At 41.7% G+C, this 18,790-nt stretch overlaps 1 protein-coding gene across 2 annotated transcripts in view; it reads left to right on the top strand.

Annotated features, from left to right (window-relative positions):
* The window catches only part of JMJD1C (jumonji domain containing 1C), a 303,815-nt gene extending 286,698 nt beyond the window's left edge, over positions 1-17,117 (top strand). The window contains exons 24-26 of one of the 2 annotated variants that reach the window (XR_014712455.1): positions 5,615-5,791; positions 11,744-11,823; positions 15,459-15,590. Coding sequence is in view for 1 of the 2 variants with exons in the window: in XM_084634509.1 (XP_084490635.1) it covers positions 5,615-5,791; positions 15,459-15,590; positions 15,982-16,071 (399 nt within the window). In the remaining variant the exon portion in view is untranslated. Of the gene's footprint in view, positions 1-5,614; positions 5,792-11,743; positions 11,824-15,458; positions 15,591-15,981 lie in introns of those variants that run through there. The other variant, XM_084634509.1, reaches the window with a different exon arrangement.
* The last annotated feature ends 1,673 nt before the right edge of the window (positions 17,118-18,790 follow it).

Here is an 18,790-nt window from a genome sequence, read left to right as displayed (position 1 = left end):
CCTCATTGTATATAGACATTTTGGAATGGAAACCTCTCCAGCTATCGCTAGGAGCAGGACCTAATTTCCAACTTTCTCTTCCTATTCTAGGAGTGGGCCCCAACCTGCCCATTCTAGAAACTACAGTTTAGACTTAATCAAGTTTTTGAACGGTCTTCTCAAAACTTTAAGAGCAAGGAGAGAGAGAGAGATGAAGGGAACACAAAGCATGCTCCCCATCATAGACTGGAAATAAAGACTGAGTACCACTTAGAGAATATCAGCCCAGCCAGACACTCACCAGTATGTGATGCCCTACCCAAGGAGGATGGTGACTATCAGTGGCGTAATAGAGATGAGTAGGAGGAAACAGTGGGTGAGGTTGAAAAAGGGAGGCTGTAGAGGACCAGATCATTCTGGACTCCCTATCTAAAGGGAAGGCCAAACTCTGCATATTTAAGGAGAAGGATTCATTTGTCAGGGATCTTATATATGCTATTATAGAGACCTACAGGTGCTGTTAATCCTCCCTCATGTCAAAGAAAAGATCAGCAGTGAGTGGTGATCCTGCACAGGAAACTGGCTTCTGTCCTGGCATTAAAGGTGCTTTAGCCTCTCAGAGCATCAGATATAGAACTGCCCACTGCCACTGCCTGAGGGGTGGATGTTGCCATCTCTGGGCTGGCAAAAAGGATAATGATTTCGGTAGGAAGAGGATCCTGCTTAACAGAAAAAAATGGAGCATTCCTGAACAGACTTTCTGAGGTTGCAGATATATTACAGGAAGCTTCAATATACATAGTGTATGCCGCTCAAGTGGTGGATAGGGAGCTAGAGAAACTTAGCAGAGATCTCCAGAGTCCAAAGATGAGGATTCAGAATTTGCCAAGATGCTCCTGTTGCCAGGCTCAATTCTCTCATTCATATGAAAATCTACATATGACATAATCCAGTCAATTTGTGTAGCCATGACCACTTTAGTGGCAGGCAAGAGTGCATTGTGGCTAAAACAATAGACAGCCATTTTTTCCTTCCAATATCAGACTAGAGGCCCTGCCATTCAAAGGAGTTTTTTTCAGGGATGTGTTAGAGAAGATCCAGAATTCCTTGGCTGCTTCAGAGATCCAGATTCTGCCCCACGAGAGGCCCAGATATGGACATCAGGATCACAGTCCAAAAGGGGCATATCCAGGGAACTAGAACTACCGTCCAGAAGGAAGGGCATGATGCCACTTCAAAAAGAAGGCAAGCTTCAGATGGGTTAGCTGCTTTCATTATCAAAGAGATGATAGACACCAGGGAGTCCCTTCAAATTTTAAACAGACAGCCTTAAAGTACAATGGTCCAGGTGCAGTCTCAGCATCAGAGCAAGGCGAAGGAGTTTCTTCCCCATTTGTGCCCACATGACATCCAATCAATGGATGCTGGACATGGTAACTTATGGATATGTGATTGAGTTTGATGCAAGATCCTCTCACAACTTATTTCTTTTGCCCTGACTGATCAACCAACAAAGTACTTGAGGCCTTCTATTTTCTACATAAGATACAGGTCATGTCTATTGTTCTGAAAGATCAGAAGGACACAGAGATATGATCCATCTGTTTCACTGTTCCTAAAAAAATAGGGCATCTGTGTCTAGTTCTGGGCTTACAAAAGACCAGTTTCTTCTCGAGAATCTTGACTAAAGTCATTTATTCAAGAAATGAACTCTGGTGTATTCTTATTCTCCCTGGGTTTTCAGGATTCATACCTGCATTCATTAATGTTGTAGTTTCAGCAGATGTATCTGTGATTTGTTGACACAGACCAGCAATTTTAGTACCAAGCTCTCCCTATCATGTGGCTGGGATGTGGGTAGTCATGCCTAGTGGTTAGAATGGGAGTCAAGCCGAATGGTCAGAGCAGGAGTCCTGGCAAGTGGTTAGAACAGAAATCAGTAGCCAGGAATCAGAGCCCAAGGCCAGATCCCAAAGCCAGGTTTCAGAGCTGAAGTAAGAAGTCAGGAATTGGAGCTGAGGGCCAGAACTGGGTTACCTGGAGGGAGGCAACATCGGAGCAGGGCAGGAAACAAGCAGGTGAAGGAGCTATCGCAGTTGTGTGCGAATGCTGCTGCTAGGCTTAAGAGCTGGTCAGCTGACTCCTCCAGCAATTCAGGCAGTGTAGCTAATCAGGCAGCCTACTACAGGCCAGCTATGCTCATTAGATTGCCCAGAGACTGGGTCTGCTGCAGGCCCTGCTTCTAGACTGGGTCTGCTGCAGGCCATGATTCCTGACATTCCCCCATGGCCCTAATAAGAGAGTGCACATACACCCTCCCAAACTTGAATAAATGGCTGGTTTAAGTTGAGTTAGAAGTTTCAGCCATGATGTGAGTCTATATTTACCTGAAGAGTCCTGAGTTAAAAATAAATATGGAAACATTCCTCTGTCCCACACGGGTGCATCTTCACTAGGTTAAAAGTTGTGTTCTCAACTTGAGTTAGTTAACTCAAGTTCACTGGGATTTTACTTTGTCATACTTAAGACAAGGCAGTTTGTAGTTCTCACATGAGTTTGCAGGTTGAGTTAGAAACTGGGGGCGAAGGGGGGGGGGTGCTAGATTTTATCTTGACCTGCTAACTAGTGAAACCTACAAGTTACTTAGTCTTCACTCAAATTATCTTTTACCTCAAGTTATCTAACTCAAGTTAAGAACAAACCTTTAAGGCTTCAGGAGCTAAAGTATCTGGGAGCAAGATTCAACACCAAGTTAGGTACAGTGGGTCTTTCTCATGCAGGACATGATGAACGAGTTTGCAGAACCAAGTCAGAGCCTCAGTTCAGCAACCAAATAGCATAGTGTCTCTCTGCCAAGGAGCTCTGTGGCCAATGGCAGTGGGTCTAGGAACCTCACTTTTTTTCATGGACTGTCTTCAGTATGTTTTTCTGTTGCAATGGAAAGCAGAGTTGAAAAATTATCTTGAAATGTCCAGGTTACACTAGGGCAGTGGTGCCCAAACTTTTTACCTCATACCCCCCTCCCTTACCCTGTCTACGCCCTCCCCCTCCGTGCCCCCTTCCCCCGGTCAGAAGTGGGGCTGTGGCTTTGGGAGAGCCCCCATCCGCATCCCCCCAAGGCTGGGGCCACAGCTAGGGGCAGAGGCAAGGCCAGTAGCCAGGGCCCCAGACGTGGAGCTGGTGGCGCTCCCTCCCCGCCTCCCATGAGGGCTGGCCCAGGCCAAAGCCATGCCACCTGAATGTTCCTCCATGCCCCCAGCAGGGCACGCCCCACAGTTTGGAGACCTCTGCAGTAGGGTGATGACTAGCTGAGGAAAATTTCAACAAAGGATGTCTTCTGCATTCTCTAGTGTGGAACAATCAAACCACAGATGCCAGAGTAAGTGGTCTCTGGTTGAAAAGTAATAATATATTAACAAGCTGGAGACCAAGGTGGTGAAATTAGGTTTTGTTTACATGTAGGAAAAGCAAGCAACTTAGCAGTAAGAATTCAGCTGGGCAATAACATGGTATACCTCATTCACCAGGGAGGCACAAGAAGGTCTGACTTTTGATTACTTGAGCCCAGAAGAACATTTGTCTTTCAGCAGTCCAGACTGCAAGAAAGATGAACACAGCTGATAGAATGAGCAGAGTGCTACTGAATCAAGGAGATGGGGAGTTAAATCCCCAGGTTTTTCTGTCTTTGCAAAAGGTGGGGCAGGCCTGAGATGAGATCTCATGGCATTTAGAGAAAGTAGAAGAGAACCAAACTATTTCAGCACATTCAAGGAGGCAGGGGCACATGAAATGAATACCATAGAAATTCCCTGAACCTTCATGCTGGTATACATTCTTCACCTGTATATGCTGGCAGTATCCCACAGCAGATTGCCAGATCTAGAGGAGTTTTCATAGTGATTATTCCAATCTAGGTGAAAAGGCCGTGGTACCCAAAAACTAGTGAACATGTCCACGTCCACCCCCTCTGTCTTACTGTTAAGTGCACCAGTCCAAAGAAAGAGGGCTTTATCAGATAAAATCTCTCTGTTACAGCCAAAGAAGCCATCAACTTTAAAAGTGAACTCTCGAAGTTGGAGAATCTTTGTGAGCTGGTGTGACAAAGTGTGGATAGAGATGATTGAGGCCCCAGTGCCAGCCTTCCTGTTTCCTGTATATTGGTCTAATCTTGGAGTTGAGTGCCAGTTCCATTAGAGTACACGCAACAATTATACTGGCATTCTAAGGTTTGATGGATGTGGTCTCAATTGGATGACACCCCCTCCCCACCTCTCCTGTAAGCAATGGGTGATGATCCCACCTGTATTACAATAATTAACTGTCTTGAGAGGTGAGAGGTCCCAGTTGTCTGGACTGGCATAAAAGATTGAAGAAAGAATGGGAAATTTTCTTTACCTGTTCATTTCCTTTCTTTAAGATCTTCTATACCAGTCCAGACTTCTTGCCCTGTATGACTTGGATGCCTGTTTCCTTTACTCGGTTTCAATGCCAAATTGCTGATATGTTCAGATTCCTGCTGTTACTAAAATTGTTTGTTAAACTTCACTAAAGAATAGCATCATTCAACTTGTTGGTTTGGTACTGCTTTTGAGGTAGTCAGCTGAAGACTCATAGATAGCTAGACCCTTAATGTGTAAGGGTGTAAAGTCAAAAATCTTAATATTCTGCTGGTTGGGAGAAACAATAATCCAAGCACCTGGACTGGCTCAAAAGATCTTGCAGAAAGAAAATTAATAGATAAGGAAAATTTTCCCTTTTACATAAAGTAGTTAATAACTAACATAAAGTATATTTTACAAGTAAATTCATATATTTATTAAAAAACTAAACCTGTTTCCTGAGACATGGACAACAGATGTAGGGTTTTTTTCCCCCATCTCTCACTATTATTTAGTAATTAGTGGCTAGTTAAGACAAGTGTTTGTTTTGTGTGCCTAGCATAGGGAGGAACTGCTTGTTGTGGTAGTGGTGGTTGCATTTAAAAATCCACTCATGTCTCATTAGAAATATTTTTAGACCATTCTGCTTATGTCATATTTTCTTAATTCCTTTACAATTATTTGTGGGGAAAAAACTCTTCATGTGAATTTACGTGCTGCTTTTTCTTGACTTGAGGTTATAATTTTGTTTGTGGTGTTATGATTGGATCCTGTGGAAATTTTGTCAAACTAGATTATCTCTTAAAGTTTGGAATCTGGAGATGAGCTGTTATGAAATAAAGATACTATTTTCTTGCAAGTGAGCCCATTTCTAACAAATGATAGAAGAGAAACATGTAGGTAAAAATGTTTATACTTAATTTTTTTTTTTTTACTAAACTTGTCAGAAGGCATCTACTGCTCTTCTGGAGTGGAATTCCTTCAGAATCCTTTTACTTCAAAGGGATTTGGGTGCCTAATTCCCATAAGCTCAAAAGTTTGTCCCTTCCACCAAAAGAAGTTGTTTCAATAAGAAGATATTACCTCATCTACCTTATCTTTATTAATTCCCTTAAAATTCTTTTAAAATACTAGCCAAAATTCTCATGTGGATATTGAAACAAATTCCTGTTGCTTTTTAGGTAGGTAAATTTTGGACCAACCAACATAGGTTTCCTTTTTTTAAAAAATGATCTAGTGTCTCACCTGTATTACAGATTGCAAAAGAACAGGGTCTAGAAGTTTTACCAGAGCATGATCCAATACGTGACCAGAGTTGGTATGTGAACAAAAAACTTCGCCAAAGACTTCTTGAAGAATATGGAGTAAAAACCTGCACTATTATTCAGTTCCTTGGTGATGCTATTATTTTACCAGCAGGAGCCCTTCATCAGGTAAAATACCTCTGTTCACAGATAGATACATGTAAGTTCATGCTTAAATTAGATTTGATTTCATTATCAGTGACCATCATAATGAACAGAAATAAATAACACAAACTGATTGATAGAAATTGCTATCCAAGATTACTATGCAAGGACTCAGAAATACTCAAAGTAACTTCGTTATTTCTCCAAATGTCAAATAATGGTCAAAACACTATTAACTATTGTGCAACTCTTTCAATCCAGTTAACTTCCTTTTACTAGCATATAATTGAAGCATGGCAGTAATTACAAGTTTCAATATAAACCGAATGCTGATACACCTTTCTAATTTCTGCAGGGAAAAAAATACACTTGAAATTGTTTGTTTGGTCTTCATCTGTGGGAGAATTTGTGGGAAAGTTTCAGGTTAATTGACAGGACATTTTTTAGATGAAATTTTTGAAAAGTACTTCTTCAATCTAAAACATATGGACTATTCAGACTTCCTTTTTACATAGCAGGAACATCAGCCAGTCTGGAAAGCGGAAACTAGCATCACATTTCCCTTTCAGCGGCCTCCCTTCATGTGACACACTGTTCTATCTGTGCTTCAAATAGATTTTATTTTCACTTCTGCAAGGAAAAATATGGTAATTAACTCCAGAGAGAGAAATTATGGGGAATCAATGTGTGTATTGTGCAGCAGAATTGTCCCCATCCTAGCATAACCATTTTTTCTCTCAAGCCAACAGTAGCCCCCATACTACAGAGGATGGGAGTCTCACAAAGTAAACTTTTCTTGGCTAAAGATCAGATAAGAATTGTAGCCAGTAGTGGACCCATGCTGAGTTTGAGCATGACAGGATGGGGAAGGCAACCTAGGCCGTGTCTCAAGCATGGCATTTCAAATTGCTTTGCAGTCATGGGTCAAAGAGCTATGATTACTTTAGTTGGTGGTCCCCATGTGTATCCCACTGTGGGTACTCGGTGCACCTGAGACGGGAAGATTCTTGCTGTTAGTATCCATTGGGCTGTGTCTCCTTGTGCTTCAAACCAGGGGCATAAAAGGAGGTGCAGACCAATCATCTTTCTAGTTCCTTTCTAGAACTCCTCAGTATCTGCAGCTTTGCTAGCATTCCTGCTAAAAAAAATTTAGCATTGTTTTGTGTAAATATTTTTTTTTCTTTAGATAGTGTTTTGGTATTTGTGGGTGGGGTTCCCTCCAACCCCGTTGCCCCAACATTTGGGGTTCTTAGCATGCCTGACATCCCATGTCCTGTGTGGCCTGCCCCCAGATCTTCCCAGAGAGTGGTCTGCACAATTCCTGTTTGTATTGCTTTGGAGAATCCCACATCCCCTCCAAGTACAATGTTTACAGTTTTTCTTCTTTGAATTTGGCAATCCCATGAGTTCCAGCTTTGAAGACACCTAATGGAGCAGTTGATGAGGTCCCAGTCTGACGCTCAGTTTCCTGACACCCCGCCCCTGGTACATTGGCAGGAGCTGCCTACTAGTCCCCATTCTGTTCCAAGGCTCTCCAGCTCTGAACCATTGGATATCAAGCCTAGGAACTCTAGCAAGAGATGGGAGGAGGGTATGGTCAGATACCCCCACTGGAAATGGGATAAATCCCCTTCTAAAGCCACTAATAAAAGGAGCATCTCCCCTACCTTGTCCAAATTGAGTGAGACTCTGCCCAGGTAAGGATGTCAAACTGAGTTCACCAACAAACTTCTACAGGAACTCAGGCCACAATTTCAGGCCCTCATCGAGGAGGGTAAACTAATATTCAGACTGTTTCCCCAGGCTTTGCTAGATGCTGCAGACGCTGCTTCCCATTCCATGGCAACTTTGGTTGTCATGAGGTAGACCTCATGGCTACAGTTTTTTGGGGTCCCCAAGGAGGTACAAGCTACTGTGGAGGACCTTCCCTTCAGGTCATTTGTAGCCATCATGTAGCCATTTGTTCAGTGAGAAAACCGATGAGGCACTGGATACCATCAGACTCCCAGGCTACCCTCTGATCCTTGTGTATTTATGCCCCAGTTCCTCAGAGGAAGTACTCTAGACCACCTACAGACAAACAGCATCTCACTTCACAACTTGTCTACTATCAGAGAGAACATGAACCTCCCAGGAAGTGTCAGAGACCGTAGCGTAGAAGACATCATGCCCAGCAGTTGTCTATCTCTCAGGCTCAGGAGACCATTTTGACAGGACCAATGAGTGCTGCCAGCCAGCCTCCACTCTGACTGACACCCCCTTTGGTGGCTTCCTGACCTATTTCTTCCAGTCTGGCATTGTCACCTCTTATAGATGGGTCATAGAGAGCATCTCCACTGGCTAGTCAACAGTTTCTTTCCCCTCCCTGTTCCTCCTGAGGACCCCTCTTAGGAGAGGATCTTCAGACAGGAAGTGGACTCCCCTTTACAGCTAAAAGCTTATAGAACCCGTACCCTCTCAGCATAAGGGGAAGGGGTTTTATTCCAGGTACATCCTCATCACCAAAAATAAAGGGATCTAGAGGCCCATGAAGCTGAATGTCTTCATATGCCTTTCAAAATTCAGGATGACTATCCTGGCCGCCATAATTCCCTCCCTAAACAAAGGCAGTTGGTTTTCAGCTGTTCGAACAACGCTTATTTCCATGTTAGACATTCATCCTGTGCACAGGAGGCCCAAATGATTATTGGTACAATCCTTCCCTTCAGGCTTTTGACAGCTCTAGAGTTTTTAATGAGGTGCTGTCCGTAATAGTGATATACCTGTGCTGCCAAGGCAGCCCAGTTTTTCATTATCTTGATGACTCGCTGCTCACAGGCTTGTCATGTCAGGAAGTACAATCGTCAGTCCTTTGCCTACCCAGCTTGTTTTGAACCTTTGAACTTCTAGTAAACCTAGAAAAGTCCAATGTAGTTCCAGTGCAACTTATAAAATTTATCAGAGCAACTCTGAATTCAGTTTCAGCCAGAGCTTATCTACCAGAGGACATAATCCACAGGATGCTAAACATTACGGCTCAGCATCGGATGTGTCCTCACGTGACAGCTGGATCTTGCCTGATCCTGATAGGCGACATGGCCTTCTGCCCCAATGTTATGCCATTTGCAAGGTTGCCTTTCTGGTGCCCCAGGCGTGGTTGAGGACAGTCTACTCTCCGAGCAGAGACAATCTGGACAAACAAGTCTCAGTTCCCCAAGGTATTCATTCCCCTTCCACCCATAAAGAAGCTGATTATGGATGCCTCCATAATGGGTTGGGGAATGCACTTGAATGATCACACGGCTCAAGGCTCTCATCCCAACAAGAATCCACACTTTACAACAACCTCCTCAAACTGTGGGAGCTTCACTAGGTTTGCAGAAAGTTCCTGTCCCTCATCCATGCCCAGCACATTCAGATAATGTTGGAAAACATGACTACAGTCTACTACATAAGCAGAAGAGTGAGGTCTCCAGCCCTTTAGGTGGAAGCAGTCAAACTCTGGAACCAGTGTATCTGTCATCAAATTACCACTCGGTGGTGCACTTCCCAGAAGTAATTAATACCTTGGCAGACCACCTCAGCAGGCACTTGCATAAGGATCACAACTTGGTGGTACAAAACGTATTCCGACAGTAGGGTTTCCCATCATGGTATCTTTGTGTCCCAGGACAACAAGAAATATCCACCTTACTGTTCACTAGCAGCTTGGGGACACTGTTACAGAGGGGTCACATTCCTGGTTCAGTGTTGAGCTGCTGATGTATACCTTCCCACTAAATATTCCTTTTGATCTGAGTCTTGAAGAAAATCAAGCGGGACAGACTGTTGGTGATTTTTGTGACATTCTACTGGCTGAAGCGGTTCTGGTTCACCAGCATCCTCCAGATGTAACCACTCCCATGCATACTCATTCAGCTATTTCCGAACCTGCTAACACAGAACAGAGGCAGGATCAACCATGCCAACCCACCATCTCTCCACCTGACAGCCTGAAATTTGGATGGATGCCGAGCTTTGAGAAATCATGTTCCAAGGAAATACAGTCCATCGTCAGTAATATCAGGAAATGCTCTATGAGAAAATGCTTTGTTGTTAAATGGAAGAGATTTTTTTTATTTCTGATGCCAATTTTGTCACATGCCCCCAGACAATTTGGACACCTCTATCATCTTAGACTACTTTCTTTCCTAAAAGAAGTTGGGCATATCTCTGTTATCTGCGTGTGCATTTGGCAGCAATTAATGCCCTTCATTCCACTGGTTGACAGCTACTTTGTCTTCACCCACACTATTGACCCTAAGGCTCCTGAAAGGCCTTACTAGAATCTACCCACGGTAGTGAAACTAATGCCAACTTGGGATATCAACCTTGTTTGGTCAGTGCTTATGAATCCTCCATTTGAACTGTTTGCAGCCTGCTCCCTTCTTCACCTGTCTATTAAAGTAGTCTTCCTGACTGTAATCACTTCTTCCAGAAGAGTAGGTAAGCTCAGGGCCTTTATGGTGGACACTTCCTTTTCGGTGTTCCATCAGGATGAGGTCTCTCTGAAGTTATATCTCAAGCTGATTACAAAGTTTCCCTCTGAATTCCACCTGTCTTCTACTTGAAACCTTCCACTACCAGGGAAGACAGAAAGCTTCATTCTCTGGATGTCCATTGAGCTTCAGCTTTCTACCTACAAAGGACAAAACCCTTCAGGAAGTCTCCCAAGACTCTTCATTTCCATTCATTGAGCAGACGAAGGGGGAAGCAGTCTCCTCACAGAGGCTTTCCAAATAGATTGCTGGTTGCATCTGCCTTTGCTATGATCTTGCAGGGGCTACTCTTCATCAGAATGTGTGGGCTTACTTGACCAGATACTAGGCTGCTTCCATGATTATTCTTCAGGACATTCTTCTCCTGGAGATCTGTAGAGCAGCAATATGGAGCTTTGTGTATACTTTCACTGGACGCTACTATGCCCTGGTGCAGGCCTCTTCTGTGACTGCATCCTTCAGTTCAGCAGTCATTCAGTCAGTGGTGCAGCATCATTCCTTGGACCCTCATCCTTGATTGATATTGCGTGCAGGTTACCCACCTTTCCATACACACAGGGACCATCACTCAAAGAAGAAAGAAAGTTTCTTACCTTACAGTAATTGGAGTTCTTCCAGAAATGTGGTTCCTATGTATATTCCACTCTCCATCCTCCTTCCCCTCTGCTGTGAATCCTTTCTTACAGAGATTCCCAGTAGACAAGGAACTGGGGATGTGGTTGGTCTGTGCCTCCCCATATGCCCTCGGTCCAGACCATAAGGAGGTGCAGGTAAGGACCAACAGACACTGATAGCAAGAATGTTCTAGTCTCAAGCACATGAAGTGTATGTGTATCCACAGTGGAACCACACGTCTTGAAGAACTCCAGTTACTGTAAGGTAAGTAACCTTTCTTTCACACTGGTTAAGAGGGATTGCAGGCCTCAGGCCTTTGAATCTTCTCATTCACCTTCCTCCTAGGCTTTCTAGGATGCTGGACATTTCTGATCAAAGGTGTACAAACATCTCCCAAACATCTTTTCCTAGAGAAAGAGAGCAGAAGGATGTTTACCCATGTACAGTGACCTGAAGGACTTTAATAGAGAGTAATATGATATCAAACTTCCCTGAAAGTATCTGATGGCTGTTTCATTTCCTCAAAGAATGATCAAAAGCATAGAATGCAATACTCAAGGTGAACTTGGCTGTCATTCTAGTGATTTAAAAAGAAAAAAAAATCTGTTCTACTAGATTGGATGGTAGCCCAGAAGGATCTGTGAGACTGTAAGCTTGAATGTATTTCTAAAGGGAACTATGAGTTGCTTGTCAAGTGCATCTCTGTATGGTCATACATGACTATATTGTCCTAAGAATTTTAAGGTCTAGAGTGATTGGCCTCAGATCTGCTTCCCAAAAGATTCTGAAAGATGAACATCTCTGATATGTATTTGATGTTTCCTTGGATCTGTTGTCCTTACAGGCAGAATAGAGGGCAAGTGAGGCCTCATTAGCCTGCCAAAGTTGGAAGAAGAGAACTCGATGCTAGAAGAGCAGGCATGAGTAAGCCTCCCTTTCAGGGATGTAATCTGTCACTTTTTGGTTCAATGGAAAATGGAATTACTGATTTGTTCTCTTGATAATGATTATTGCATATCACACAGAAATAAGTTCTGTCCAAGGGGGCAATTCGTGACTTTCCCGATTACATCAGACTTAAACAGAAGAATTGTTTTTGGCTGGCAGATACATGATATAAACATAAATCACTAGCACAGAAGGAAGAAAATTCAGGACATCTATTCTCTCCTCTTGGAGGGAAGCTTGTCTGGTTCTCTACCCCAAGGATCAAAAGTAAGGTTTAAGACACTTCCAAGATATTGTTATGAGCTAGGTGAAACCTTATTGTGGATTGAGGTAAAGCTCCACTGACATTGATAGGTGTGAACTCACCCTTCAGACTGTTTTATAAGGTATGAGGCATATAATTGCCGTCAAACTAAAGGGAGTACACCACCACCACCACATTCAGTATGTATGTTTAAGAGCTGAAAATAAGGCCAGGTTACTGTTGTCACCTTTAACCCCTTGACATCAATTCCAAACAGTTGCTTTTGAGATGGAGATATTCCAACTCCTGGCACCTAGGAGTTAATAAGACAGCATTTCTGATGGATAGATTCTGGGAACCTTTTTCTCCACAGTGACAAGTTCTTATGAAAGGGATGTTTGGGAGGAAATGGAGAATTACCGTATATACTCAATCATAAGCCGACCCCCCCAAGATGGATAAGTAAAAATGGAAAATTCTTATGACCCATTCATAAGCTGACCCTATAATTCAGGGGTCAGCAAACTTTTGACTCCCGGGCCATCAGGATAATTCGATGGCGAGCCGAGATGGTTTGTTTACCTCGAGCGTCCGCAGGCACGGAGGTAAACCTAAGTAAACAAAGTGTCCCAGTGCGCCAGCTGCTTACCCTGACAGGCTGGGATAGCAACTGGTGGGGAAATTGGGGGGAGGGGAGGGAAGCTGGGGGTCAGGGGAGTAACCCCTGTAACCACCCCCCCACATGACCCCACCCCTAGCCCGGGACCCCCACACTTTCCCCATCCCATCCCTTCTTACTTTATCTGAGGAGGTCCAGGGGAGGATGTCTCTAGCCTGGCCGGAGCTGCTCCGGTGGGCCAGACCGGGCGGCATGGCAGCAGCATGTTCCAGCGGGCTGGGCCGGATGGCGTGGCTGCAGCATGCTCTGGTGGGCGGGGCCGAGTGGCATGGCTGCAGCCTGCCAGCCCCAGAGCTGCAGCTGCTTTGGAGGCTGGGGGGAGAGCAGCGTGGCCAGAAGTGGAGAGACTCTGGCCCCGCCTCTTCCTTTCTGGCTCTGCTGGCTGTGCTGCCTCTCCTTGCTCCTTCTTTTGCGGGGAGGGGCTGTGTCCCACCCCTCCCTCTCTATACCTGATCATAAGATGACCCCCTTCTCTGATGCTTCCCTTTTTTACGAAAAAAATTCAGCTTATGAATGCATATATACGGTATGTTCTTTGATGCATGTATTTAAAAAAATAACTGTTTCTGTATCTGTTTCTGGTTTTTAAAATGTATTGAAAGTTGTCATTAAAAGATAAGAGTGAAATACTTGACTCAGTGATTTAAGTATGTTCGTTGAGATTAAATACATAATTTAAATTGCCTCATTATAACAGGGCAAGAAATTATATAATCTAACAAACGCCAAAAAAAAAATGTTGACTTAAGAGCATAATAACATATTAGGATCAGAGAATCATAGGACTGGAAGGGAGCTCAAAAGGTCATCTAGTCCAGTCCCCTGCACTCATGGCAGGAGTAAGTATTATCTAGATCATCTCTGACAGGTGTTTGTCCAACCTGCTCTTAAAAATCTTCAATGATGGTGATTCCACAACCTCACTGAGCAATTTATTCCAGTTCTTAACTACCCTGACAGGAAGTTTTTCCTAATGTCCAGCCTAAACTGCCCTTGCTGCAATTTAAGCCCATTGCTTCTTGTCCTATCCTCAGAGGTTAAGGAGAACAATTTTTTTCTCCCTTTTCGTGGTAACAGCCTTTTATGTACTTGAAAACTGTTATCATGTCCCCTCTCAGTCTTCTGTTCTCCAAACTAAACAAACCGATTCTTTTAATCTTCCTTCATAGGTCATGTTTTCTAGACTTTTAATATTTTTTATTCTTCTCTGGACTTGCTCCAGTTTGGCTACATCTTTCCTGAAATGTGGTGCCCAGAACTGGACACAATACTCCAGTTGAGGCCTAATCAGCATGGAGTAGAGTAAAACAATTTTTTATTTTTGCTTTTTTTGTAAGTGTGTTAAACTGTTGACTCATATTTAGCTTGTGATCCCCTATAACCCTCAGATCCGTTTCTGCAGTATTACCTTCCTAAGCAGTCATTTCCCATTTTGTATGTAATGTAACATGCTTATAGAGAATGACGTCCCAGAGATGACTTGGTAAATACACATGAGAAAGGAATTGCTATACATGTATGTTCCCATACAGCTAAGAGCTAGAAGCTATGTGTATGTCAACTGCACAGGGGCTGATCTGTGTAGGTGATAGCTTTCTCTGTAAGGACAGAGAAACGGAGGTCTATGGCCAGGAGTTGGGATGAGGAACTCCCAATCCTTCACACACCAACTCCCTGTCTAGGATCTTAGGCTTTCTCCTTACTCTCCCTAGTTTTTGGGGTTGTGCTCCACTGGCTCAGCTTCCCTGTTATTGGCATTCTGGTAGGGTGTATTACCCTTCACCCCATGAATCTCTGGGAAAAATTGCCTGCCAAACTTTCCCGTTCATGATTACATCTGAGGCATCAGTAGCAGTAACAGCCCTTCTTTATCTCCCTGGCTCGTCTCTGTTTTAGATATGTCTGCTAAGGAGAGGAACTTTCAGCTGTACAGTGTCTTTAAATATCTGGACCTAATGATTGCCTAGATCCGTTAGTTTGATTTTGCTATATACTGTCTTAAGATGTGCAGGGCTTCCCATAAGCTTTCATAACTACTTGTCTCGGGATGGGAGGGGAAATATTTAACAGGTCAATAGGTTCAGAGACTATTTTAATAGGTAGAGGAGGGGAAGTTAAGAAGTTGGATGGGTTGGAGACACTTGGCACTCAAGTACATGAGGTTTTGGAACTTGGGAAAGGGGAGTTGTTCACTTGTCACTGGGAAGAATGTGTGAATTGGGGAGGGGTTTGGGAGCAAAGACAATCAAGGTCACAGCACAGGTTTTTGAGAAGGGAATTGGAAGATGGATTGAATTAATGAGAGAGTGGCTGGCTGCATGCCAGGGAAAGGAAGAGAAGGGCTGGGCGTGCACTCGGATTGTGGCTAGTGTCCTTCAATAACATTCCAGCTCAGGAGTATGAGCCTGAACAATGTTAGGATTTTAGAAAATAGTGTGTCTCATCATTGTGGAGTCTATTGCTGCACATCTGACACATGACTTGTTGCAACAGATAGGAGATTTCAAAATGTTCAATAAATGTCAGTTTAATACACGTCATTACTGATAACTTAAAAAGTAAAAAGATCCCTGGTCTGATAGTTAGGTGGTTTGAAAGGTTTGGAGCCTGTACTTTACTTTGTTCTTTTTGTGAATTAAAAAAAAATATTTTTTTTTAATTTTCTTTTTTTCTCTTATTTTTGGACAGGTGCAAAATTTTCACAGCTGCATTCAAGTAACTGAAGACTTTGTGTCTCCAGAACATCTTGTACAGTCATTTCACTTAACACAGGAACTGAGGCTGTCAAAAGAAGAAATCAATTACGATGATAAAATGCAGGTAAGAAATGAATTCTCAACTAGAACTTGTTCTGAAAGCACTGCGTTCTGATTCTGATTGAAATATGTAACTGTGCATGTGGTCATTTTCTAGCTATTGTTCACACGGAATAACAACGACAATCAATGTGCCTATTTGGTCCCCATGAACCTAAGGGAGACCATCAATGTGAATGCAGTGATGTAAATGACTTTCAGTTGAATCGCTGTTTTGGTATTTCACAGTGTGTTTAGAATATCAAGGTGTTTCCTTTTGGACTAACATTTTTAACTTAATCTTTATTTCATCCACTAAGCCTAGGGCTCAGTCCTAAACTTGGTTACGTACCATGCATTAGTAGTGGCTTTTTTATCACTTGTATCTTACTGAGGTGTGTCTTATACTTTTGCAGGTTAAAAATATCTTGTATCACGCAGTTAAGGAAATGGTGAGAGCTTTGAAGATTCATGAAAATGAAATGGAAGATGTGGAAGAGAACTAAAGTGCTCGCTGCTTTTTTATGTTAAACCATCAGATGGAGGTTATTTTTTCAATTATATGATGAACAGTATGCACACTAATTTAAGCTTCACAAACCATCAGTGCCAAGAAAACATAGTCACCGTATTTACTTGTTACTGACACTGCAAAAGTATAGCTTCATAGATCACAGCTACTGTGATTAAATGTTACTTATTAAAAAAAATTAAGCAGCATTCTGCTGTCTTGTATTATAATGTATATGAAGTTTGTGAAATGTCAGATTTAAGATGTATTTATTTTTTGAAAAAAACCCACAAAATTCTATGCTATATTGTTGATCAAATGTAAATGTGACTTGTACAGTTTGCTAAGATAACTCTGGTATTTTTCACTACATTGAGACAGTTACTGTGAGAGTAGGACACAAACACCAGCTATTGCCTGCATTTGGGACATTGCTGAATCCGCACAGCAGTCATGTCATTTTCTGAAAATTACTGCCAAATAATTGTAAACTTTGTAAAATATAAAGTATATAAAGTAGATATTAAATAGAGACACTTCAGTATTTTATTGAAGCTATTCAGTGTACAATTAAACATTTTCAAAAGGTGTAATTTATTTAAAAGATTGTCTCATTTTGGTAAAATTTCTGTGAACTTTTAAAGCTTAATATTAAACTTAATATGCTGTGTAAATATATACATATATACATTCAATGATGTATTTTTTTAAAACATTGGCTTGCTTTAATTTGTTAAAAGTGCAGGTGTTACACATGCTTTGTACATTGAAGTTGAAAGGGGTTTTGCATTTTCCATTAAAATGACTTTATCAAATGTTGTCTCATTGTGTGTGTTTTTCATGTTTGTGGTACATTTGTGACAAACACACTTGTCTGAGTCATTCATGCCTTCACAGTGATTGCAGATGTCTCTGTTGTAAAGCTGCCTACTGTAAAAGATTGCAGTGTTGTATGTTAATTAGTGTGCACCATTCACCCCCTGCCAGTTTTAATATGAAAATACTAAAGGACATGCTGGAACACAGTTCAAGTGGCTGAGCCAAAGAGAGCTACCTAAGAATAAAAATAATTTAAACAGTCCTTATGTTGTGTCTTCAATAACAAAGATTCTTTTGTTTTGAGAAGGGAATTTCCATAGAACAAAAAAATAAGTTCTCTGTTGCTTGTAAACTAAATGTGTAAAGATTAGGTCAGTGATGAGGAACTCTTATGCTTATTATAAAAAATAAAATTGTGTATAATGCTCTAAAACTGAAAAAATGAAATTGGATAGCTCTCTCGCTGGTGATATAGCCAAAATGTGATAGCAGTAGGTATGCTGCTGCCAAATGAAACAACAGTGCTAGTGTGGGAGGTGGGGAGAGGTAGTATTTAAATTGCATTAAAAAGTTGGATGATACACAAAACAATTTCAGGTTTTTTAGTGAAAAGAAAAATGATTTTAAAAGTACATGTTTTGGGTTTAACTGGTTAGAAAAATTGCAGTCGATTTTATAGTTACTCAGAAATATTACTGGAATGAGGTTGATATGCATTATCAGTTACGTCTTAAGTTTACGTTAAGTTAATATATTGCTCTGTACGTAGCACAGAGGGAAGGGAAAATTTGATAGCTAAACTATTTGTTGAAGATACAACAAGCTGCTGAGCTCTCTTAACTGAGCCATAGGAATGGTTTCTTTTCAGGACCAGAATTTGAATAGAAATAAATTTTAATGGTAGCTAATATTTACATTTAGGAGGTTAAATCTGTTGTAAACCTTTGATCTTAACCCAAAAAATAACTCTTGTTGCATTGTGGTTTTTTTGGCTGAAAAGTTTTAACATTTTGGGAAGATTTTTGAGGCTTTGGGTTTGCAATGTTGTTGCTGTTGTTCTGGTCTTACATAAATAAGAAAAATATTTTTGTATGGAATACTCCTGAACACCACACTACATGCATGCAGTTTTAGTGCAGGACATAGTCTTTTTCCTAGAGCTGAAGTCACAGTACTCCTCGTGTATAGTTTTATCACAAAAGGGGGAATATCATTTTATAATCTGATATTCACAATACAAATATTTAGGTGGATTATAATTGTTTATCTGTGTGAACTGACAGACTCTTGAATTTTTCTTTCTCCAGAGATGCAAAAAAGAAGCCAAGGCTGAGAGATGTGTAGTGAAACTTGCCTCATGTATGATGATGCAGAAACCTCAGGTCAGTAACAAGGGTGGTCACTCTTCGTGCCTATACTTCTCTGGTTTGCCAAAGGGAGTCCAAATTACTATAGAAACCTGCCCATTGAAGGTCAGAAAGTACTTAGTACCAAGTCCTTGAATTCTAGGACCACTTTGAGATAGTTGGGTCTTTATATAGTCTGTCAAGCAATGTACCTTGAGCTTCAGGTACCATTTCTAAGGTATTTAAGACGTTCCAGCCAAAGACCTTCCCAGAATTAGACACTTAAAGTTTCACGCTGGTTTGCCCAAAATGTGCATATTACGTACAGTATGGATACATGGAGTCAATTATCTCAAAGAATCACAATTTATATGGTGCTTAAACATACCGTTGGAAATACACATTTTCTAATATTGCAAAGATGATTAGTCTGTTACTGAAACTAGAATAGAAAGAAGTAGTATACATTTTATACGGGTTGCGCATGTCTTTTATAACTGTAGTGTTTAGAACAGCCTTAGCTGTTGTGTAATGACACTTGTTCTGAGC

Source organism: Lepidochelys olivacea, assembly GCF_965140295.1.
Source record: "Lepidochelys olivacea isolate rLepOli2 genome assembly, chromosome: 7".
Taxonomy (NCBI): Eukaryota; Metazoa; Chordata; order Testudines; family Cheloniidae; genus Lepidochelys; species Lepidochelys olivacea.
Note: the sequence above shows the minus strand (reverse complement) of the source record. Positions and strands in the feature narration are given on the sequence as shown.